General features: G+C 40.5%; 1 protein-coding gene across 2 annotated transcripts in view; it reads left to right on the top strand.

Moving 5' to 3' along the window:
• itfg1 (integrin alpha FG-GAP repeat containing 1) overlaps positions 1-26,033 on the top strand; it is a 156,532-nt gene that overhangs the window by 29,626 nt on the left and 100,873 nt on the right. For both annotated transcript variants that reach the window (XM_071489191.1, XM_071489190.1), the window contains exons 7-8: positions 5,636-5,685; positions 16,296-16,377. In XM_071489191.1, coding sequence (XP_071345292.1) covers positions 5,636-5,685; positions 16,296-16,377 — 132 coding nt within the window. The remainder of the gene's footprint in view (positions 1-5,635; positions 5,686-16,295; positions 16,378-26,033) is intronic.

Genomic DNA, 26,033 nt, shown 5'->3' on the forward strand with positions numbered 1-26,033 from the left:
TTTAGCTCGGTGTTGCAGAGACACAGAGCATCAGCGTAACCATAGTAACTCACTCACACACCTGCCTGAGTGTGTACGACGTGAGAGAAGCATCGTCGTGGAAATATATGACAATAACAGAATTGTGGATATTTCTCACTTTGCTCTGATGGTCTGAAGAACTCTCTGTGCGCTGTCAGTGTCTTATCACGCAGCAACTTTACAGTCACCACGGAGCAAAATGATTTTACTGAGTGTCAAATGGTGCTATTCGTGCCATTAGGGACTGTATAAGTTGCTCACATGCTATTAGATTTCAAGGGAGATTTAAAAAATACAAGTGTTATATGATATGTGATATGTGACATAATCCACTTAAGGAGTGTCTGAAATCTTATTACAGGATTCTTCCAGGCATGAATATGGGAAATGTACTTACAGCTAAGGAATATATAGAAATGTTATATCCCCCCTGACCTGTTATCTAACTTCGGGGGGGGGGGGGGGGGTCCAAGCCTTAGTCAGAGGGGTTGGGTGCATGTGTTTTTTCTGTTTAAACAACATTGGTGCTGGGCAGGAAAATGACATCTGCATTGGTCCGGCGAGACACTTAAGTTGTGCTTTGTACCCTGTCACTCAATCACTCAATCATCGAGTCACTGACATGGGGATGTAGTGCTGGACTGTGGCCAGTCCAGCCAAAAACCATCAAGAGATACTTAACCTTAACAAGAATTTAGTACAGAATAAGGTAAACTACACAAAACATTTAATATAGGAACAAAAAGTTGGAATAAAAAATGAAAATGTGTCTTATAAATGGGTTTGTCTGAGGGCATTGTGTTGATAGGCTTTCTGATGAGACTGATCAGGGCACAACTCAAGGATTTCACTCAGAGACATTGGGAGGAAGGGGTCCAAATCACACTATCAGAAGAATCAATACAATTTCAAATTCAAATCTAATTCACAGTGGTGGCCAAAGAAATACAACTTGAACGGGGCTGATATTGCTGCAATGTTGTAATTCCTGTCAAGCGGCTGGTAGCAGCTATATGGACTAATGGAAGTGTGGATCTAGCCCTAAATGCAAATTATGCAAATGAAATTGTATCAAAGGAATATTTTGGAAAAAATAATCAGGCCTATGAGGCCTTTCAAGCCATATTGGCAGTTCACAACATTAGCTGTGTTCCTGCTCATATTTTCTACAGAGCCACAGTGTTATAGGATTAGTTGGCTGGTTATGTTGGTCAGCACCAATCATACAGGTCTAACAGGATTACTGGTGGCTCATTATGATACCGGGACAGCCACAGTGCCTGCTTGAGGTTACTGTGTGAAGTCCCGTACCTTCACTTTCACCTTTGTGCAACAGTTTTGTTGCAGGATGGGAAATTGTTTTATTGTGAGAGTAGGGACTGGGTGACATGGGTTGGATACCCAGGAGGAGCACCTCTTCAGTAAATTACGGTCACAAAATATGCTAGCTAATCAGTGTGTAAAGTTTTTTCCTGAAGCATAGAGAAAGTCCATCAAACTCCTTCAGTTAATGCATCACACCCATCCAGATGTGTCTCGAGGCTATATAACCTCACCTCCAGTGATTGGCTGAGTCTTCAAAGAATATTCCAGCTGTCAGACTCATGGTTGACAGTAAATAAGCAGATAAGATATTTTCTTTTTTCCCAAGCATTCTTCTCCCCTTCAAAACCTGGCACCCATATTCAACCGCAGATGGTTCAGTCAGAGATTCAGGTGTGGCATGCTAGTTGCAGCTTATTTAACCATCAGCCTGAAGAGTCTGGTTACCTCTCTGTTTCTAACTCTAACATCCCCAGATTTTTTCTTTCATTTTCACACTTGTAGTCTTCAACAACAACACCCTGCATCACTAGAGGTTGTTTTTCAGTCTTCACGCAGAGCCCTTTTGTACATAATGCAGTTGCACTCTCCAAGACCTGTTAACAGACTTGGTGTGTAAAATCAGCGTAGTGTCCCTTTTACTGAGGCCTCGCCTCCTGTGGTGCTTACAGGTTGCTTCTCCAAGCCGACAGTGGCAGTTGCCAAAGGCTACATCCACACTGCTACATTTTAATTTTCAAACAGATCTCTTTTGCTACGTTTACTCCTGGGATCCACACTACTCCATATTTTTCTAGATTTTTGGAAGCGCTGCTGGATCAATTTCAGTTTGTAAACTCCGGGGTTGCGGGGTCTGGATGGGCAGAAATGGAGACCTTTGGAAACAATGACTTGGGTCACTTTCATGTGGTGTGATAGCATGGACAGAGATTAGTCCTGATACAGAGCTAAAATGGTCTATCAGTGTGGGTGTAGCCAAAGACTATGCTTTGTCGAGACGTTCGGCAGTTTTTAATCTGTTAGCTGGGTCAGTTTGGATGAACTTTTGTGGTGTAGTGTTTTTTTTGAAAGTCAAATATTTCAGAATTTGCTAAAAATCTTATAACTGGCTTTTTCTCCGTAGCAGCAACAGCTCAGACTCAGGTAGAGGTAAGAGCCAGCTACTCTCACGGTCTGACAGAATAAAAACATTATATTTGGAAACAAAAACATAACATAAAGTGTCAATTAATTTTCCAGAAGATTTCATTCAAACATTTAGCAAAAATTGTTGAATATTTGTGTATGTTTATGAATGAAGATTTTTCGAATGACTGAAAAAGTGTGCTTTCCTGGTGTGAGCACACTAATTTGAATCTAAAATTAAACCAGCTTAAAGCAGAGCAAAACAAATAAATTACACAAAGACCTTTCACTTAGCATCCACTCTGTTTCTGCTCTGTTTGATTCCTCTCTGTGAGGTTTCTTCCTCTTTACAATATCTCTGTTAACATGATGAGTCCCTAAAAGGCCCTTGGCGACCCAGTAAAAGTACCTGGAACAGTAAAACTGTGTTAGAGTGAGTGATGGTGGAAGCAGTTAGGGTTATATTGATAGCAGGCAGCACTTTATGAGACTGTGTAGAATACTTTCTGGCAGGCACCCAGAGCGAGGGAGGGTAGAGCAGAGAAGGACAATGCACTGGAGGAGGATACAGCCAGAAGAATCACATGAAAATTACCTTATTGCTTAGTTTACCAAAGGGAATTGGCTTTTCTGTGTGTGCATATTCCCCTTGATGCACTCCTAAAATGCTCTCCCTTTCCAGACAGATCAGCAAATAAGGCCGTGTCTGGTAGAGTGTCCAAGGAGAAAGCAGGTTGAAGTTTAATGTGCTGCTTGAGGGCACTTTCCACTTTAATTTCATCAGTTAACACCCTCAATATGTGGCCTATGAGTGGTGAGAACAAACCAGTAAAGGGGACAGCAGGGCAGGGTTTCAAGTTGGACTGGAATTTAGTAACAGACCAGAGGAAGAGAAGTTCAGAAGAGAGTTTGGCAGTGAACTTGGGTAAAAAAAAAAAAAATTGAGGCAAGTGCTGAGATGATGAGCAAAGAGAGGAAGGGCCCCTACAGCGAGAATGTTAAGTGTTTACAAGAAGATCTCTCAGTGCATGTCTCTGCTCCTCTGTCTACCCCATGCTTTCACAGACACACGGCCAACGCACCTAATCAGCCAATCGCGGCTGAATTCTGTCTAAGAGGCTTGATTGGCTGATTACCCAAGCTCATCAACACACCACCCGGTGTGACTCCAAACACACACAGGCAGTAACACGGGCAAGTGCATACAAGCAGTATGCAAATCACTTTGTGTATCCTGTAGTGTGTGTGCGCATATATGCATAATCTATGCATGCATTTGTTGTCATCTTTGCATTTGTAAAATGCAACATGTTTGCAAGTCCACAAAGTTTTAAAACGTTTCAGTTGAACTGTGAAGTATCTCAAAAGTGGTTTAACTTATTAATTGAGTCTTAAATATTATTTCAGATGGCTGTGTGTGTGGTAGTAAGAAAATGGTGACAATTACATCCTTTTATACAAATTGCCCAGCTGCTGTAGTTGGGTTTATTTAAATAATCACCATGTTTCCAGTGAGTAAACACAAAGGCACAGAGTCTCAAATTACATTTTCACAAATATAATAATTTATACAAAATATGATAATCACCTTAATAGCTGTTAATTAATTTTACACAAAAAAGAAGGTTCATGATACCAAAATCCTGTTCATGAGGAGGACTGACCATAGTGGGAAGTATAAACGAAGAGACTTTGGACAGAAAGTGCAAAGCATAAAAACACATGTTCTTAAGACCTAGATTTAAAGATGATTGCTAACTGAAGCGTTCGTACATGAGTTGGTACAATGTTCCTGCAGAGTAGAGCTCTTTGCCTGAGGTCTGGGGATGACTGCAGTGGAACCCTGGGATAGCGTTTCAGAGCACATCTGTCAGAGTATAAGAGCTGGTTTAAATTGGTATGCTTAAATAGACACATTCTTTTAGTCAATGCAGTGTTTGACACTTGTAATTCAGTGAAATGTTTTTTTTAATCTATTTTATATGAAATTTTCTCACTTTAGTGAGGAGTCACGCTGCAGCATTTTGAACTTGCTATATTGCATCTGTCATTACACACAACAATCACTCTTCCAGTCATTATTGCTCCACCCTTTCTGCCCTCCATTCATCCCTCATCCATTATCATTTGGATTTACCCATGCAGAGCACGGTAACACGTGCACTAAAGCAGGGCCCTAAGGCAGATCAATGCCAATATTTATTTCATGTCCAATTACTGGCACAGAACCACAGCCCAGAGAGTGCAGTGATGAAAGCAAACGTCCTCCTACAGAGGCACACAGAAACCACATTACAAGTGCAGCCTGCAGCCTAAGCTTCAAGAGCAAGGAATATGAGTACAAGCGCAGGTTATAGGATTCCAATAGAGCGAGCTACAGGCATCACCAGGGGGAGAAGCCTCCAGAAAGCAGAGTGAAATCCTGTTGCTGTCAGTGGGAGATCCGCCATTATCCTCTTACCGTCTCTTCATCTGTTTTTGTTCCACTGCTTTAAGAAGCCAGTTCCTACCAAAACTGTATATTGAACAATCACTGCTTGTCAGTGCAAGAGTTAAAGAGTGAGGTCAGGATGTATCAAAGTCTGTCGAGCTTATCACAACCAAGCTTTGAAATAGTTAAAGTTTCCAACCTTAAGTTTCATTCTTTTTTTAACTTAGGCTATCTGAGTGTTACATGATAATGTTTGAATTGCCCTGATATTAACAAGTAGCCCTGTATATAATATATGTATGTGTATAATGTTGTCTGGACTGGATTTTATATTACCAAAGAATTTATCAATCATTGCAATGAAGAGGACAAAATATATATTAAATTATAGTGGGTTTTTTTTTATTTATTTTGCCATAACCATTTTTGACATCATGAAGAATACAGAATCTCTGATAAAGTTTACTTCTGTATAAATAAGGCAACATTATCAGTCTGAGCTGAGCAGTAACTGAGTTTTTATTGATCTTGCACATTGTATGTTTTCATTTGCTGTCATTCCCACTAAGCTACAGCATTTCTTCATTATAGCTCAATATCCTCTGCTCCATGTTGGATTATAATTGCCAGATGAACCAACACATCACCTAATGAATTGCACCCTCTCCTCTCTCTCTCTCTGTCTCTCACTCTCTCTCTCTCTCTTTCTCTCTCTCTCTCTCCTCCCCATCTCAGATTTATTCCTGACAATTGAAGGCCCCGCATTTGAGACCTGGATCAGCAAGGTAAGAGACCTTTTAGATGTGTTTGCTTCTTGTTTCCCTTTTTCTAAATACTGTCTTTTTAAAAGTCCAGTACATTTCAATCAGGCGTCATTTCCCTCCTTTGTGCCTGTTCAGTAGGAATCACAGAATGATAGCTGTGTGGTGAACAAGCCATAGTTTTGTTTTTTGACTGCTAGTGCTCATCTGCTTGCTTTTGTAATAACATATCATATATAAAGTTTATAAAATAGCAGAAATATGGCTGCAATGATAATTTCCATATTGATTGATTTCTGGTCTATTAGTACTAATACAACCCAAAAGTATTCCCATTATTAACAACACCAGTGATGTTTAAAATAGCTTACCAATAATTTCTCAGATGTAAGAGGTTGAAACCAGCAAATATTATCCAAATATTTACTGACTATAATTTTTTTGTGAACTGTCAGTGATGTGTGTGTGTGTGTGTGTGTGTGTGTGTGTGTGTGTGTGTGTGTGTGTGTAGACTCTGAAAACTGTCACATGGTGAATTGTCAGTTGTAACTGCTCTAATTGAGTGGTTGTCAATTGACGGGTCAAGGTCCAAAATTGGACCATGGTTCACAAGCGTTTGGGTCTTATATTGAAGAACTGTTTGGTTCCTCCTCGTGTGCAGCAGCTCTCCAACATGTTACTGTACTAACTGTTTATTAACAGCTTCATCAGTCAATTGACTGTAGAAGTCTTGAATGACTCTGTTGCTCGTAGCAGACACTAAAGAGTTTAATGATCACTTTCTTGCCTAACATAACACAATGTTTCTCTGGTGTTAAGGTTTATGTTTAGATTTAAAGTCATCTGGGCTCAGCCACTGGTTGCCATTAACAAAAGACCTACAATATGGCCACCAGCTGGATGGTTGTGTGTGCCTTTGTTAAATGCAACCACAGGCATTCACCTAGTTCTCAGACAGTGATGACCCACCCACCTCCGCTTTATTTCCATAATGCAACAAGCTGATCTGGAAAGCTTTGGTGGGCTCAGAGGTGCAGGACTGTTGGCACTGCTGCAAGACTAGTTAATATTCTGGGAGAGCAGAGAGGGGAGACCATGGCTCCGGGTTTTTATCGAAGGGGGCTATTTGAAATTCAGCAGGTCGTGGCAGAAGCCGAACAGTAGTCTATCTTATCACAGAGAGGGGGAATAGGAGAAAGTAACGGGAGGAGGTAAGGAAGAGGAGAGAAACAGAGGGAGATTGAAGGATTTGTCAGAGACAGAATGTGTGTAAAGGAGGAGAGAGACCAAGCACGAGAAAAACAGAGCAAATAAACTGCCATGCACAAAGACCAGTAGGATGTGTGATGGGTGGCAGGAATGCTGATCAGGTGGAGGATGAAGCAAAAGAGATTCATTGGAAAAGAAGATTAATTAGAATTTTCTTATTGCTTGCATTTTTAGTCTGTTTGCTGTCTGTCTGTTAGAAGAATTTTTCAAAAAACATGTTTGGTGGAAAGTCATATGTCTTTAACAATGGACGGCAGCATGGATCTAGGGATGGCTATGTTGGTCTGTCGGTCAGACGGGATAACAGTTTGGTCCAGACTGAAATATCTCGACAACTATGTGACGGATTGCTAATAAATTTGGTTCAGATATTGATGGCCCCCAGGTGACGAATCTGTCTGACTTTGGAAATCTAACTTTTTCTTTAGTGCCAGGACGAGACTGACTTTTCCAATTCAAAGTGAAAATATCTATGGAATGAATTGCCATTAAATTTGGAACAGATATTCAAGATCCTTTGAGGATACATTGTAATGACGTTGGTGATCCTCTGGGTTTTCCTGTAGCGCTCTGACAGTTCGGTTTTTATTGAAATATCTTGACAACTGTTGGATGAATACCCATGAGATTTGGCACAGACATCCATGATCTCTAGAGGATGATCTATGAAAACTTTTATCCCCTACTGCCATGAAAATTTCTGTTCATCAGCCATGACATTCCTGCATCTGGTCTAGTATTAGCATGCTGACATTAGCATTTAGCTTAGAGCAAAAATTTCCCAAGCTGCTAGCCTAGACTGTTAGTCTTGTTTGTTTTTGATAGCAGGACAGTGTTTTGTCATAAACTACTGAACTTACATTATTCTGGGAAAGTTAACATGTGCATCTGATGATTCTTCAATATCTGTCACATCTGTATCTATATGCAAACTAAAAATAAACATTTTCTGTCAAAAAAAAAACATTTTCCGCCTCGGCACTCTTTGGGTGCTTGTTGTTTCAACCTTAAGCCTTTGTTTATCTGCCATTAAGCAAAGCAGGTAGATGACAGAGTGGGACTTTGCCTCAGTAAAAATAGTCATTTGACATCAAAGATTTATTTTGTCTGTATAAGGAAACACAGTTAATCTTCTTAAGCTCACAACAAGCCTGGTTGAAAATGTGTAATAATTTTAATAACGGATCTGCACATTTGTCTCCCTGTTACTGTGTGAAGTGTAGTTTTGTTTTGCTTTGTGTCATTTATTTATGATGATTAATTTATCATTCGATCTTTTATTAGTTTTTCCCTTTGTTGGGAGGATCAACATCTCCATTGGCGTGTCTTGCGATTCTGAGCACTGTTCCAACTGCTAATTGACAATATTGATAAAGTTTCATTGTTTGCTGTTGTGGAGCTTTGAAATCCTGTTGGAACACAGTGTGGAGCCAGGGAATTAGGAGCAAGGCAAAGTGAACACACACTCAGTTACAGACACAATGGGTTTTAGCCTTGTCAGAAAAAATCTGGTCCTCTGCAGTTTATCTGTTGCTCTCCATCTCATCCCCTCTCTCAGTCCATGAAAAAGCCCACTGCTTTCCTTTTATCTTGCCACATTCTCTCCACCTTTCTGCTCTTTTTTCCTTAATTCAACAAGTAAGCACTCACATTCGCTGGAATGCATTGAAATATTGGTCGTCATCCAAAGGCATCTGACATACATGGCCATGTGAGGGCACAGACATACTCACACATATATACACAAACACACAAGACCGAGCCATTACCCAGCATCCTCAGAGCATTAGACCCCTGTTAATCCCACTGTGGTCTTCGGTTCAATGCAGTTGCATCTATCGGTCACAGGCCAGCACACTCCTCTTTCTCCAGCACTCTGTTTTAATTACTTTTCTCTGTTTTCTCTCCCCCAAGTCCCCTTCCATGCCTCTCTGTTCGTCTGTTTTTCTGTGATTACACAAGAGAGTGCAGTCACTGGGGGGGGGGGGCGGCAACGGCAACAGGCCAGAGAGATGAGTGAAGAGAGGTGTTTTCATTGGCCGGTGGGTAGAGCCAAGGGGCTTTAAAGGTCAATGCTATAACAGCTGATATAGTAGTTTAGTTCATTAATGAGTGATGTTCTTCCCAGTCACTCACTCACACATACCTCTGGTCGTACACACAAACATATGGACATACTACACCAGGCTACATAAACACTCTATTTTAGTCTTTCATACAAAGAAATATACACTTTCAGATGAACCCCATTGCTTTTTACCACTGTATCACAGAGACAGGCAAACAGAAACATTCTTCTATACAGTGCATCCGGAAAGTGTTCACAGCGCTTCACTTTTTCCACATTTTGTTATGTTACAGCCTTATTCCAAAATGGATTAAATTCATTTCTTGCCTCAAAATTCTACACACAATACCCCATAATGACAAAGTGAAAAAAGTTTGCTTGCAAATTTGTTAAAAATAAGAAACAAAAAACATCACATGTACATAAGTATTCACAGCCTTTGCTCAATATTTTGTTGAAGCACCTTTGGCAGCAATTACAGCCTCAAGTCTTTTTGAGTATGATGCTACAAGCTCGGCACACCTATTTTTGGGCAGTTTCTCCCATTCTTTTTTGCAGAACCTCTCAACCTCCATCAGGTTGGATGGGGAGCGTCGGTGCACAGCCATTTTCAAATCTCTCCAGAGATGTTCAATCGGGTTCAAGTCTGGGCTCTGGCTGGGCCACTCAAGGACATTCACAGAGTTGTCCTGAAGCCACTCCTTTGTTATCTTGGCTGTGTTCTTAGGGTCGTTGTCCTGTTGGAAGATGAACCTTCACCCCAGTCCGAGGTCCAGAGCGCTCTGGAGCAGTTTATCATCAAGGATGTCTCTGTACATTGCTGCATTCATCTTTCCCTCGACCCTGACTAGTCTCCCAGTTCCTGTTGCCGAAAAACATCCCCACAGCATGATGCTGCCACCACCATGCTTCACTGTAGGGATGGTATTGGCCAGGTGATGAGCGGTGCCTGGTTTCCTCTAGACATGACGCTTGGCATTCAGGCCAAAGAATTCAATCTTTGTTTCATCAGACCAGAGAATTTTGTTTCTCATGGTCTGAGAGTCCTTCAGGTGCCTTTTGGCGAACTCCAGGTGGGCTGTCATGTGCCTTTTACTGAGGAGTGGCTTCCATCTGGCCACTTTACCATACAGGCCTGATTGGTGGAGTGCTGCAGAAGGAGGTAAGGAAGGTTCTCCTCTCTCCACAGAGCAACGCTGGAGCACTGTCAGAGTGACCATCGGGTTCTTGGTCACCTCCCTGACTAAAGCCCTTCTGCCCCGATCGCTCAGATTGGCCGGGGGGGGGGCAGCTCTAGGAGGAGTCCTGGTGGTTCCAAACTTCTTCCATTTACGGATGATGGAGGCCACTGTGCTCATTGGGACCTTCAATGCTGCAGAAATGTTTCTGTACCCTCAGCCAAGCTCTGTGAATACTTTCCAGATGCACTGTATACTACTAGTGAGAGTCTGGCCAAGCCAGAGGTCAGTTTACATGGACCCGCAAAAAGTTTCACTGTGTGAATTTGAAGCACTTGAGAATTTTGCCTCCTTAAACAAGTTAAACTGTAGGGCTGGGATATATTTCAATGAAAACCTGCAAAATAGCTCATTTCATGCTAATTTGGCATTTTCATAACTATTACAAATGTTCCCTCTGGGCTTAAAAGCATAATAGGCTCAGAATAGAGTGGTTACATGAGCCTGCGTAGGCTTCACCTCATAGAGGGCAACAAAATACCAAGATTTTGACTGAAAATACTGAATTTCATCAATTTCTTTTTGAAGATGATTTATTCTAGTTTCTAATGATTATGATACTAGTGCTTATCTCATCAGGATAACATTATGTGATCTGTGCCACATATATGTGTATGAGGTTTGACATCTCATTGCAGTTTAATATTCAGTGCAAAAAAGTTGAGGCTTCTTCAACAGGAGACAATATATTTTCTTCTGACATTGATCAGCTTTAGTGGGTCACATTATCCTGTTTTACTATCTTTTTCATTTGAAAAGCAGTTTATCCTGACTAAGATAGCCATATACTAAATATTAATACACTAGATGTCTACAGTCTCACGCACGTGGGCACTTTGAGTAGCTCCAACTCTTCCCACTGTTTCCAGTGCAAAAAAAAACAACTGCTTACCCTGCTTAAATGTCATGCATCACCGCACAAAACTTGATAAATACACATTTTTCCCATCAGCATTTTCCTTTTTTCTGCACCATACTGGTACATTGTGTTATTTTCAGCCATGTTAAAAGCCCCAGGATAAAGTCCTTTTCCTGCATTTCCTTTGTGCTGTAAAATGTCTTACACCTCCACAAATATATGTCTTTCAGCTGCACTGTTTGACGAGATGTGTGTGTGTGTGTGTGAGTGTGTGAGTGTGTGAGTGAGTGTGTGTGTGTGTGTGTGTGTGTGTGTGTGTGTGTGTGTAATACATGTGTTGAGCGTGATGTGAACAGGGGGCGGGAATAATAACAAGACCTATAATCCTTTCATCTTTACACATCAATCAAATGTTCTCAAACACACACACATACACAGTTTTAATCATGACATCTTGCAATCAGGCAACCAGCACCAGTCAATCACACTGGCTAAGATCTCATCCTCAACACATAGAGTTAAGACCATATTAGGAGCTTCTGTGTGTGTGTGTGTGTGTGTGTGTGTGTGTGTGTGTGTGTGTGTGTGTGTGTGTGTGTGTGAGTGTGTGAGTGTGTGAGAGTGTGAGAGAGAGAGAGACAGAGAGAGAGAGACAGAGAGAGGATGGAAGCTTTTGATCTAATGCATGGATTCTCCCTGCTTTTGAACAGATCAGCTTCACAGTGTGTCATTTTCTTTTGCATGGTTCAGATGAACATACGCACATGCAGCAAAGAAAGCAGACTGGTGTTATGCACATCTCTGTATATTTAATGAGCTTTACCTGTTTTGTAAATTATACAAAATTTATATTAGAAGTCATAACTATAATTTTATCATGGTATTGAACTCAAAACATGGGTTCACAACAGGCTACCACGTATGTATGTGTCTGTCTGCGTGTGTGTTGCACTCATTTCCTGCAAGGTTTATTTGTACATTCAACACACAGTGGTTGCACAACCAATAGTTCTTTACAAATTGAAACAAATAAGGTATCCGCTACCAGATAGCCTGAGTCTTTAGTTGATGGATTTCTTGGCCTATTTAAGTCACCAAAATAAGTGCCTTTACATTGTTGCATTAACATTCAAAGCATCACACATGCTTCAAATAATTAACCTCTAAAAGCACTTGATTTGTGTGCTTTGAATAATTGAAACAAAATGTAATATTGGATTAAGTTTACTGATGGCCTGTATCTGAACAGAATAAAACAACTGACCAGCAGCTTTTCCGGAAACATCATGTGACTTCCTGAAGTCCTCAGTTTGAAGGCTGTGTAGCCCAGTGGTTTACTGTTGAGGCAGCACTTTTCAAAACAAATAAATGGACATTAAATACAATTAAATGTTATGTCCAATTTGTCCACATATCTAGTGGCTGATCGTTTTTCTGGCACCAATCTACTGCAGATAATTACTGCAGTAACTGTGTTTGGTTTTCTAGGATTTCAGTCACAGTCAGCATATTTAAGCACTCTGTGATTAGCACAGGCGGAAGTCAAAACAAATGAATCCGCATGACATGCAGAAATAATGACTCTGTTTATTTAAAGTATCTGTAAATGCAGCTCATGGCCTGGTTTTACTGTAACTTTGCAAAAACTTAAAAAAAAGAAAAACCTTGATCTTTCCAAACTGAAGCGTTTTTCGCTCTGCACTTCTAAAAACTTCATATTAGACAGAGTGTATGCCGACATTTTCTTGTCTTTGACTCATGGTGACTGCTCCTCGTTATTAAAGGCCTTTGCTTATCTGAGAAACATAGAACACTTCTTTTGCAAAAGACATTTTTTCCTCAGGATACCCACGTTGCTCCAGGTTATAACACTTACCAATATTCAGGATGTGATTTCCCAGTTTCATTAAGGGTATCTCTGTACTTTGCTCCACTCAGCTTCCCCTCATCCCTGACCAGTGTCCTAGTCCCTGCAGCTGAAAAACATCCCCACAGCACAATGCTGCAACCACCATGCTTCACTTTTGGGATGGTGTTGGGCAGGTGCTGAGTGGTGCCTAGTTTCCTCCAGACATGATGCTTAGAATTGAGGCCGAACAGTTCAATCTTGGTTTCATCAACCCAGAGAATCTTGTTTCTCACAGTCTCAGAGTCCTTTAGGGGCTTTTCTGCAAATAAAGCCACTCTGCTATAAAGCCCAGATTAGTGGAGTGTTGCAGTGATGGTTGTTCTTCAGGTGTATATATATATATATATATATATATATATATATATATATGCATTTAAACAAACTTTGCATTGTGTGCAATAGTAACTCATGGATAATATTTATGTTGCTCTCTCTGACTTAATCATTGTATCTCTCTCTCTTCTTCTCTCTCCTTCTCTCTCATTCTCATAAATCATTAATGTCGGCATCAGCAGGCAACAGTTTCTCGCTGCACAGACTCACATCTGTCCCCACATACACATGCACACACGAGTGCACACACACATATATCACACACACCCTCTGTTCCCCCCACTAATATGCTTATGTCTTCTTCTTTTCTCCTCTTCCTTCTCTCTTCCCCTCTGTAAAGGGCACCACACACCAGTGGCATTTAATGTGTGTTGAAACACTCACAACCATTGTTTCCTGTGTAAGCCCACACACCAGCAGCATCAAGCGGCACAGAAACCTATGATGACACGCCATGCCAAGATACGCCACTGCACTTTTTCCCTCCAGCACATCAGCTGAAATACATACATACAGTACACCAGACAACTGGTGTGTGCTACAACCATCAAACCACGCAACTGTGCATCATGCAGCCTGAGTGTGTTGCCATTAAAGACAATGGACAACTAAGGAAGTAAACCAATTATATATGAAAAGAATTCATTAATTATTTGATGACAGAAATGTAAGAAACAGAAAATCTGCAGCAATATTGAAATTATTGTTGTGCCATCTTTTGAGCAAAAATGTCAAACATATGATGTTCCCATCATCTCAGATGTGAGTATTTTTTGCTGCTTTTCCTCATCTGACAATTTAAATTTAAATCTTCAGCTTTTGAACTAAGCAAACAAACACATTTGAAAACATTTGTCATTATGACCTGGTGAATTGCAATATGCCTATTTTACTGTTTTCTGATGTTTTATTGACCAAACAACTAATTAATTAATTGATCAAGACAGTAATCAGTTGTAGCCCTAAGGTCAGTTAGTGCTCACGGGATTAGTTGATTACAAAATTCAATCAGCAGTGACTTTAATAATTAACCGTCTGAGTAAATTCAAACAAAATGTCAGTTGGACATGTAGCACTTTGTAGATGCTATTAGTGGCTCTGGGGACTTGTCATCATCAATCAGTTTTATTTATATAAAATCATAACAGAAGTTTTCTCAGGGTATTTCTCATATAGAGCAGGTCTAGGTGAAAGGTTTTTCTTTTACTACTTTTTGAGATTATATAGTTTTAACTTTTGATAACCAATTTTTTAGCTTCCTTTTCCCCGCCACCACAATACTGGAACAAATTTCCAATCAGTAGTGACAGAATTCCTATGGCAGGTTAAATGAGCAAATATAAAGTTCACTACAATGCAGTGAGAGAGACAGGCCGGCGGTCTCTCCCTCCCAAATTTCAAACTGTATAACTGGCTTTTCAAGCTTAGACCTCTACTAACCTAGTTTCAACCCAGTGCTCAGGTGTCTTGGCGGGCTCTAGCGGAAAGGCTGGTGACTCCATATTTTCTTCTCGACTTTTTGAATTCAAATATTCCCACTTCTCAATGCCGTTGGAAATTTGGCCCTGTTGTCTAACATATGTTTCCGGTGTGGTGGAAAGTGAAGAAACTGTGTGGCCGTTCTTCTGCATGGGACCCACGCTCTCCACTATTTAATAATGTTGGGCTTTTGATTGGTGGCCATCTTATTTGTTTCCCTCACTGGAAAGAAAAAGGCACCCGTACACTTGATGACATGTATGGAGAGCAGGGTTTACTTTCCTTTCAGGACATACATAGTTCGACTTACCACGTGCTTCCTTTTTCTTTTATCTGAAATTAAGATCAACTCTTAAAGCAAATTGAGTCCCTTTGTAGAGCCCTCTCACCCCACATCCACTTCACAAGGTACTGTCTTCTGCTAGAGGCTCAAGTGGTTTAGTTTCTAGACTCTTTTGATTCTTGTTGCAACATTATTACAGACTATAATAACAATGGCACTAGATGCTCTGTGGAGGGCATATGTCCCAGACTTGAGCCCAGCATTTGATTGGGACAGAGCATCCAGAAACCCAGATCACCAACAAATTTATTACACAGAGTGTATTTCACGCCTAGGAAGCTGTATTTAATGAAAACAATTGGTGATACTACTTTTACTCTTTGTCCCCTGAAAGCACTTGGTAGCTATTTTCATATGTTTTGGGAGTGTGCTCCAGTGACCAGCTTCTGGAACATGGTCGTTTCTAACCTCTCCAAGCTGTTTGAAGTCAAGCTGCCCTGTTTGCCCGTTTCACTCGTTCTGAATGACGTGTCAGATTAGGGCCTGACCTCTATTAAAAAACAAGTACAACTAGCTTGACTCATAGCAGCAAAAAACATAGGAAACCTCCCCATTCGCTTTGTTTTCATGCTTAGGTTCTGACATATCTGGACATTGTATAGAGTTATCAACAGCTAGAGTCCACGGAGGAAAGGAGTCAGTTTTAGAGGCTTGGTATTCACTCTTAAGTCATCTCCAAAACTCCCTGAAATGAGGTTTTACAAGAGAGGATGTCCTGGATCCAGGGGGGTGGGTGTGGGCTAGTTTGTTTAATTTTAGTTTTTCCTCTCTTTTTCATGCTCTCTTATTGAATCTTATATTATTGCATATATTATTTTTAATGACACATAAAGGCCATCCTTTATAACTCAGCTTCTGTAGTCCATTGAAGGCCACATGAACCTGGGTCCTGTAGAGTAAAAGCACGGAGCCAGAATGTTTTACACCTCTGCTCTCCCTCTTTCTCACACCAGATCTACTGGATCTGTGGCATTATACACCACAGTTACTGAATTTACTTATTTATTACTGTTGAAGAAAACAGCAGTCCAGTAGTTACAATATGTATGAGCATATATGAAACTGCATAATCCCTCTGTCTCCCCTCTTTTCTCTCTCTGTCTCTCTTTTCATCTACATGATGGTGACTCTCTCAGGACGGGAACTTCACCAGAGCTGAAATCATGCCAGCAAAGCCACCGGTCACCGTCGTCGGACAGTCCTCCTTTGTCGATTTCGGTGAGAATGACAAAGATTTGTTATTTCCATTGTCATTTTTGACAAGCTTAGTATCATTGTGTGTGGTTGTGACAGATGTGACAGGGAGATCCATGGTAAAACTAGCACCGGCATGTACAGTGGAAATTTGGTTTGTAATCAGAATCAGAATGCAAAGTCAAAAATACGTAAAATCAGTGTGGAAACGCACTCCAGATACTTAGTTGAGTCTGAGTTGTACTGGGCCAGATTAAAGTGCTAGCATAGATCTGTACGTGTGCATGAGTGTGGCAGACTCATTCCTGTCCTTTAAGCTCGTTCTGCATTTGAAGCTGTGTAGCTTCAAAGGCTTCCAAATTCGACTGTCTGGTCTTTTTGGCTTTAGAATTTTCGCTACAGCTCTCTCATCACAACTTTCTTTTCCCACACAAACACCAGCCATGCTCACCCCTCACCAGACAGGCAAATCTTACTCATGCACACACAGTTGCAGACACACAATGTGATATACACACTCAATCCCACATATAGCCAGATTTTTGTGAACATCTTATCCCCTTAAACAATCTTGGCCAGTGGTATTCATTGTTCAGCTCAGCTTTACATTTATCCTCAGCAAATCTCTGCTGGCTCTCTAATCTCCAGACTGCAGCCTGTGCGCCACAAAGTGGCCCTTCATCGCTCTCGTCAGAGCAGCCACCTTAGCCAGGGGACAGGGAGAGTTGTGGTGGCTACTAATGCTTGTTTTTCAGGGTAAATATCACTCAGATAAACAATCTGATGGAAAACAACAGTCTGATTTTAGGAGAGGCTGAAGGATAATATTGAATGAGCTCTCTCCTTCAGCTTCTGCTTTCAAGGTGGACAATATGCTTTACCTCCAGGTCCTGTAATGTAGCTGGTCAGGTGCCAAAAAGCAGACGCACTGAGCACCTTCCATTGTAAATGTGATTAACTCTGTGTGAAACTTTCAATTAAATGTTTATCTGTGACATGCAAAAACATAGTGTCAGGAGTCACAGAGTCAGCAAATTGACTCAGTAACTCAACAGCAACATTACAGAACAGGCGCAGCAATATGTAAGTTTGTTTGGCAACAGCAGTAACCTTTAACCACCATGAGCTGATGACACACAAGAAACTGGCCCCGTGAAATTCATCCACACACAATATGTGGTTGTAGAAGTTTGGTGACGTAGTGTCTCCTCACAAAGCTAGTTGGCAAATTACTGTCTTTGACGAGCTAACCGCTAACACTTAGCTCTCAGTTAGCAGCCTTACTCAAGAGACGTATTCGTCTATGTGGAGCAGTTTATAGTCAGACAGGAGGGTTAAAATGAGACTGGAATGTGCAGCACAGCTAATAAGCTACAGTAGCCTCTCATGTTTTGCTCTCACCAGCTTTACATTCCTTCAGAGTTAAACGCTGTCAAGACCGTTTGCAGTTGGTCAAAGGAGAGACAGTTCAGCAGGGTTAAACTCCTCAGCAGATCTACATCACCCATGCAAGAAATCCACCGACTGCAGCGATTCCATTGAAATTCATTAATTTTGCCCACAAATACTCACAGTTTTAGATGCTGGTGTGATTAGGCCCGAAGGCTGTGTGTACTGAATTCAGCAAGTTATTGTGTAAGAATTCAACTTTTCCTTTGTAAAAGGGAAGATTGTGTTACTGTTTATTTTCAAAGATAGATACTCTCACTAATCTGCAAGATTTTTATTTTATTAAATTTTGTCTCCACTTTTCATGCAAAGCAATCATGTCTGTGGTGGTTTTGTGTGGCACATCTCAGAGATCATGTCTACATTCAGCATCATATCATATTTTTTCTTGGACCTTGAGAGAGGGAAGTTAGGTTGTTTTGAAAATCTGCACATTTTGCCAGTAATTCAAGAAAGGCGACACAGAACTGCTTGATGTCTCAGGGGGAAAGACCGCAGTGTGTCCTCTCATGTGACGCCTTTTTTCCTTCTGCATTGATTCTGAACAACAAAACCCAAATGGACAAAGCATCACTTACTGTGAATTGGTGGATTTATTTTTTTATGGATTCTTCCTACCAGAAAATGAAAACTAAATCCACTGGCAATATAGAACTAGTGACATTCATTTGGATGAAAATGATTGTGAATAATGTTCTTTAATTATCATCATGATCATGATAAATAGTTTCATTCTATAATATGTGAATGGCAAAGTGTGAAAAATCTGATATATCCTAACAAGTTTATGGCATTTTCTGGTTTGTTACTCATGTTATTGCCTTTTTCACAGTTTTTTTTTTCTTATAACATTAAGACCCTTATCAGTGAGTTTGAGCTATGTGCTGTCCTTAGATGTGCAATGTTGAATGCATTTTAATTAACTTTTGGTCTGGTGTAGCTCTCATGCACATGAACACACACGCACAGGCACACACACACACAAGCTTCGCACTGATAAACACCTCCTTATTGGCAAGATTAATCTGTTAATCTCATTGCAGCTGGGGGTGTCCATCAAATATTTAGTGAACAAACTTCCCCTTCCCAAATTGGCAATAATGTATGAGCCAGAGGGGAAATGACCTATATGCCGTGTGTGTGTGTGTGTGAGTGAGTGTGTGTCTGTATGTCATGAGAGAATCTGTGTGACAGCGTGCGTGCGTGCGTGCGTGCGTGCATGCGTGTGTGTGATTTGCTCGGGAACGTGTATGTATTTAATTCATCATCTCTAGGGGCGGTGATCTTTTTTTGTTTAAATCTTGAGCTTATCTCGACAAAAACTTTTTCATTTCTTTAATCCTTTTTCTTTTTTTTTTTCCTTCCTCCTTCGGCTCGGAAATGTCATTTCAAGACGTTGCCCTCGTTAGATGGGGATTGAAGCGTGTGAGGGTCACGCTTCTAATACTCTGCCAAATTCTTGCCGGATGTACTGTTATTTGTTCCATTTTGTCTGCTTCACTCAGTCGCTGCTCGGCTTTCGCTGTGGATCTTTATTACTCTTAATCTATTGTATATTTGCTATCTCCCCCCCCCCCCCCCCCGCTTTTTTTTAGACCCTTTCACTTTTAGTATGATAATCATTCATCAGAGCCTTCCTAGTCACTATTCCCTTTCCTTAAACATAATTTGTCATGATTAGTTTTTAAGAACAATAATATCTAATACTATGTAAAGACATTATAATATGGGTGTAATAAGCAATAATTGAATTGCTGAATGCAGTTGAGGCTAGATTGTATCAGACACTGTATCAAATAATGTCAGACTTTAATTTGAAAGACATACATCACCCTAACTATGTCTCTTAGTCTTTGTCTGTATTTCTAATTCCCATATTGTCAGGCAGAGACAGAGAGAGGTACTCTGTGGAGTGAGGGTTTGTTATGAAATCAATGGGGGTGAATGGGAGACTCTGTATGAGTCAGAGAAGACTGGCATGAGCTATACACAAAACAAAAAAAAAAAAACTCTGCACTCTTAGGTAGAAACTCTTTGAATATTTTAATGGCACATGTCCAGAGGATGCATTTCAGCCTGAAGCATGCGCAGTTCTTTTCTTTACAATCTGCTGTTGTTGTAAGACAAACACACACTTGCACACAGCTCAAGTGAACACAGAAATGGTCCCTTTTCAAGTATTCAGGACCAAATATGAATAACCAATCTACGTTCCAGTTCTGTACACAGCAAGAGAATATATGAAGTTAATTGTCACCAAAGGTAGTTTCCTGGTTAAAATGGTCTGAGAAAATGTTACATCCCAAACAGCGGTTACTTCAGGGTGAATTCAGGAGGAGGAAGATCACTGGGCAGGTGAAACAGTGCACTGATTATTACAGGCAGTTAAAATCATATTTCATGTTACTGACAAGATGCTGTAAATTTCTCAGGTCTGAGAGTAGTGGACAACCACAGGAAGTGAAGGGACCAGTGATGTAGTGGATCAGGCTCAGAGTGCAGGACAGGATGAGGAGTCAAGGCATGGGTATTCACTTGACAAGTCTGAGGTCTTTAAACACAAAGCCAAGGTTTACGTGATTTTAGCATTACTTTTAATTTTTTCCCCAAAACATTTTAAACTACAAATCATCCTGAGACATGGAATTAAAGAAAAAAAAACATGTCACTGTGAAAGAAAAAACAAAAACATTCAAAAATTTCCATTGTCCGTTGTTGTTGACATTAGAGCAGTGTTCGTTTTTCCACACCGTTAAATAATTAAACAGAATTTTTGAAGAATGGCAAAAGCATGAACAAAATGCAATAAAATCATTCTCATTCAGCTAAATATCATCTGGAAAAATATTAAATTGGTACAGATTCAAATATTTCTAGAGACACTAACAGACAAGACACTAACAGTAAATTTATGCATGGGACACAAAGGCAGCAAAGGTTTGTTGTGGGCCTCAAAGAAAGTAGTGTAGGACACCAAAAACTGAAAACCATGCTAATTACACAGAAAACGGTCCTTTTTTCAGGGAGCAACAAAATTGGTTACCTTGAAAGTTAATGCCAACAATTCCTACAGCTGCCCCAGCTTTTGTTGATGGCTTACAAAGCTGAGCAGTTTTGAAGCTCAGAGTGGGCTGCTCCGCTGTCGTCATCTTGGTGGTGCATGACTCCACCTACCTCTTGGCTTATCCAAAAATGAGCAAATAGGTGGGGCCTGTGTGGAGTTGAGGCTCCGGTGCATGCCGGTGTAATAATCTTACCAAACATATGCTCGTGTTAGCATCATTAGCACAGCTGGGCCTCTTGGGGTCTTGCTCAATGTTACATTTAGGTTAATTCATTTGCTGGCTAATTAGCACTATAAGAGATAAAACTAGAATTTCACTCACCTCAATAAACAGAAGCATAGACTTCCTCAAGTTCTGTCAATTAACTACACAGCAAGTCATACTGTTTGTCTGATATTTGCATGGGGATTGACTTGGAAGCAGCCTCAAGGGGTCATTCAAGGAACTGGTGTTTTTGGCTCTTTGTGTTGGCTTCATTTTTCAGCTCTGGAGGTTGCCACTTGTACAAACCCACTGTCTGTACAAACACAGTGTTGGTGCAAAATCTATTACTGCACCCTCTGATGCTTTATTAAGACAAGCTATCAGAATGGAGAGAAAAAGACAAGTAACAAAGGAAGACAGACTGGTTGGCCAGGGGTTCATCCCACAGCAAGAAAATGACCCAAAACATGAGAAGAAAACCAGACGGCGGCTTCACGTGATGGAAGAGCAGCACAGTCTCAAGACTTGGAGCTGGTTTGGGATGAACAAGACAGAAAGTGAAATCAAAGAAAGTTGCAAGTGCAATACATTTATGGGAACTTCTGCAACAGTGCAACTCTCTGAACAGTGTTTCATTTCCGTTGAAGAAAGAACATTATGAGTGTGTTCAGCTGCTGGATGAGTCAAAAGATTTGATTAAATTCAGGATGTAAGATTACTTAATATAAAATTACTTTTACAAAGTACAGTGAGATATCATAGAGGTTGGGGGACATACAAAGTATAGAATATAGAAAACACAACTTTAAAATTTGAAAATTATTTACGGTTATTTTAAATCAAAACCTCTCTGATAACAGTCGCAAAAATTAAGAATTAGGCACAAAAAAAGATGAATATAATCACTGTTTGTTGGCCTGCATTAAATTGTACAGGTGTTGCTGTTTTTGCTGTTTTACCTGTATTTATTCTTTATCTACCTATTTACATTGGCCTCCTGTCCACCAGTCTAACTCTGTTGATATTATTATCATTCAGTGTTTGTCTCTCTGTGTGTTGCCATCTCATGAGCCCATCTGACCAGCCTCTCTCGCACCTAATTAAAGAGCACATCTTGGCTCTCCTTAAAAACCTTGAAGGAATGACTGCAGAGAGGCCAAATGATAGAGAAGAGAGAAAGAGAGACGGGGAATGGCACACTTCAAAGATGAAATGAACAGAGATAGACAGGAGGATAAAAATATAAATATATGCTGTGGTTGATGATCTGGAGAGAGGGGGGGACAAGATGGCAGGGAGGATAATGAAGGAATTAAGGAAAGGAGGAGGGGAGGAGAGGATGAGATAGAGCAGTGAGCAGCATTGCATCCCTGTGTGATCTGAAGAGGGACTTATTTCCATCACACATCACACTGTCCATTTCACCCCATCCCCATCCCTCTCCTTTTATCTAGCTGTCTCCCACGACATATTTGTCTCCATGTCTATGTCTGTTCACCTTCCTCTACATTTCCTTCTGTTTTTCTTGTTCTCCGTCTCTTTAAAATTCAAACGCATACATTATTTATTTGAAATATCTAATCATATACTGTGAAAACAGCAGCAATAATAATTCTGAACCATAGGCTGCAGAGTGTCATCCCAGTTTTATTATAGCCATATTTTTGCAGACTGTGAGATACAGTTCTTAAAGTTCTGCCTCCTTTCTTCCTGAAAAATGAAGCATTTTGTTTTATCAAGGAGCATTTAGAGCATTTATAACTGCAGCAACTTCCGATTTACATTTGCAGCTTAGTTTCAAGTTTCCACACCAGTCATTAATCTTGACATCTTTATGAATCTTTATTTATTAAGGCCTACTAACCTAATTTCACAGTCATCTATGCTAAAAGTAAAACAATTTGAGTTTTGTGTTTAGATTTTCTAGTGACTTCTTTCCTGGGGTCTTGTGCATCTGGGAGGGTTCATTACAGGGAGCAGCCAGGCTTCCTGCCTGAGCATCTCTCAGCATGTAATGTATCTGAAGGATGTATCTAGCATCGGAGGGATCATTACTAATCTTACTATCAGAAGATCTCAGTCAATTTAAATGTGTTTTTTGTCAAAAATGAAAGATAATACATGCATTCTCTCTCTCTCTCTCTGCACATTCTCATAGCAAAAAGAGTTCATTTCCAAACCAAACTTGCGTAACATTTTGTGTGACCTGCAGCATGTGGCATTTTTCGAGGTTTCTGCTTGCCTGATGACCAACTCTGGCAGAACTCAGCTTTGATTAAAGCTTGATGCCTTTGCTTTTTGATTTTGTCCTATAATCTGGCCGCTTTCTTCTCACTGTTTGGTGGACATCAGAAAAAAAAATGTTAAAGTCACTCCTTTTGCTGATATAAATTCCCTGATCTTGTATTTCATTAATCTAGTATTGTAGCTGAACCTGGATGGTCTGTGTCACCAACACTAGGTTTAGTTCTGTATGCCTGACAGTTTTTCACAGGACTGACCTGACCTCAGAACAGACATGGCCGACATTATAAATACTGTAAACACCAAACAGTTAGAATTAACTCGGATCTGTAAGTGTTATGTCTGTTTTACCAGTGTGTTGAAAGATATCTGCTTGAGTAGCTTCCAGGGGCAGCACACACTGGCTGAACTTGCGGTGTATGTGTGTGTGTATGTGTGTGTACATGTGTACGTGCTTGTGTACGTGCATGTTCATGCATGCGTGAAGGGAATACGCCTGTGTTTGTGTGCAAGCAGTTCTGTTTCCAGCTCTAGACTCTTAATAGATGCACAGCATATGCCAGACAAAACAGGCCCATCTGCCTTATCACTGAGGTAATTGCATTTTTCAAAGTGACAGCGGCCGATGCATAATTCATCATTAGGTAAAGCACAACAAAGTCCCGCAACCAAGTGTGTCAGCTAGCTTCAGTGCAGGTAGGATGGAGGGAGGCTGCTCTGCGACCAGCAGCTCACAAAGATAGGGAGATTTTTCAGACAGCGAGACGGGAGTGTGTTTGGAAGTGATATTTAGAATCGGAAAGGCTGTCATCATGCTGTGTGTGTGTGTCTGTGTGAGAGAGTTGTGTGTGTGTGCTTGCAGGTAAGCCAGCATGTTAACAGGACAGTGTGTTTCTCACTGCTCTCCCCCTAGGCGTTTTTTCTTCTACTCATCTTATTATATTGTGTTACATCCAGCTTCTCCTCCTCTCCATCTTTTATTTGTGCCTCGTCCCCTCCTCAACCTCTGCACACCTTTCACACTATTTTTTTTAACCTTCATTTCCTTTTGTTTTTCTCTTTTGCTGTCTGTCTTGTCATGTTTTCAGCCACTGTACTCTGCTTCCTCTCTCACTTTGCTCTTTCTGTTTTGCATTCTCCATCAATTTGTCTCAGTCTCAGACTCTTGCAGAAATGGGTTTACCTGTACCTGTTTAAAAGGAGGTACTGGAGCGCTGCTTGGCTAGTTAAGATCAGTGTGAGCTGTGTGAGCAGTACCACATAACAGCATACGTCTGCGGTTATGTTAAAGACATGCCTCCAGACCATATTAATGAAGTAAAAATGCAGCAATGGGAAAAATAAAATCTCCTAATCAAGCCCCATTTTGCGATATCCCTTTCATTTAGAACTATTCCAATCCAAATGCAAATTATCAAGTCTCCTGGGTTTACAGTTTCCTGGTTCAGATATTAATTTGCACATTTTAATATGCAATTTGATGCAAATTGCAAAGTACAACTGACACAAAAGTGTCCTTCATTGAAAGTAGAAGTAAAAACCACATCTCCCTCTTTCTTATTCCAATATCTGCTGCACAGTAATTATGCATAAGTAGTACTCTCAATTATAAGGATCCACCCCCAGTGATCTACACACTAATTAACTCTTTATTTTTGAATTAATTTTAAAATGTGTTGCACATTATATGTGTTGTGTATTAAAAGTGGAAAGTACAAGGTCTCTTTTATGTTTGTACTCACCATTACAATATACCAAATGTTTTTAAACTGTGACGCATCATTCCCCAGGGGGTCATGGGAGATTTAAGGAGGGGGGAGAGTGAGGTAAAGCTACTGCTTGAGGTGAAAGGGACAGGTGCATACTGGAGGTTAGTTACTGTAAATTGGCCTGTTGATTAGGTATGCTCAGCAACACAGTCAGCAGTTGGAGCTGTGCACTAAGTGAGACACTCAGCTGCAAATCGCTGCAAATTGCATCAAATTTTGTATTTCCTCTAAATCAAATTCACTCAAATCTGAACACACAGACATGATGCACGTGTTTTAAATTCAACGTGACTTACGTTTCTGAAGGACATCATCACATCTGTCAGACACTTTGTCAGATAACTGGAGAATCTGCCTGAGAATTATTTTGTGTTTACATTTTCCTCAGTACCAGTGCAATCCAGTGATAGTTGTCAGTAGATCTGTGAGCATATTTCAAACAGGAGCCGCTATTGGCTAATTCAGCACACTTTTTTCTGTTGCCAGTTTGCCAAAATGTAAACTAATGAAGGCTAAAAATTGGCACACTAGTTGTAGCCTCCTCCTAACTAAGTGACTCGATAGCAACATTACACTTCCTGAGCACTTTATTAGGAACACCCATACACATGGTTTTTCATGCAATCATCCGGTTGGCCAATCACGTGACAGCAGTGCAGTGCATAAGATCCTGCAGATACAGACCAGGAGCTTCAGTTAATGTTCACATCAAACCTTAGAATGAGCAAAATAAATCATCTCAGTGACTTTGACTGAGGCATGATTGTGGGCTGGTTTGAGTATTTCTGAAACTGCTCACCCACAGCAGTCACTAGAGTTTTGGTCAGTTTTTACTCATATCCAGTGAGTGGCAGTTCTGTGGATGGAAACACCTTGTTGATGAGAGAGGTCTGGACAGTTGAATGTATCCTGGTCTGATGAATCTCGATTTCTGCTGCACGGGTCAGAA

Source organism: Trachinotus anak, unplaced genomic scaffold (assembly GCF_046630095.1).
Source record: "Trachinotus anak isolate AG129_WGS33_773 ecotype Australia unplaced genomic scaffold, CSIRO_AGI_Tana_v1 ptg000011l, whole genome shotgun sequence".
NCBI lineage: Eukaryota > Metazoa > Chordata > Actinopteri > Carangiformes > Carangidae > Trachinotus > Trachinotus anak.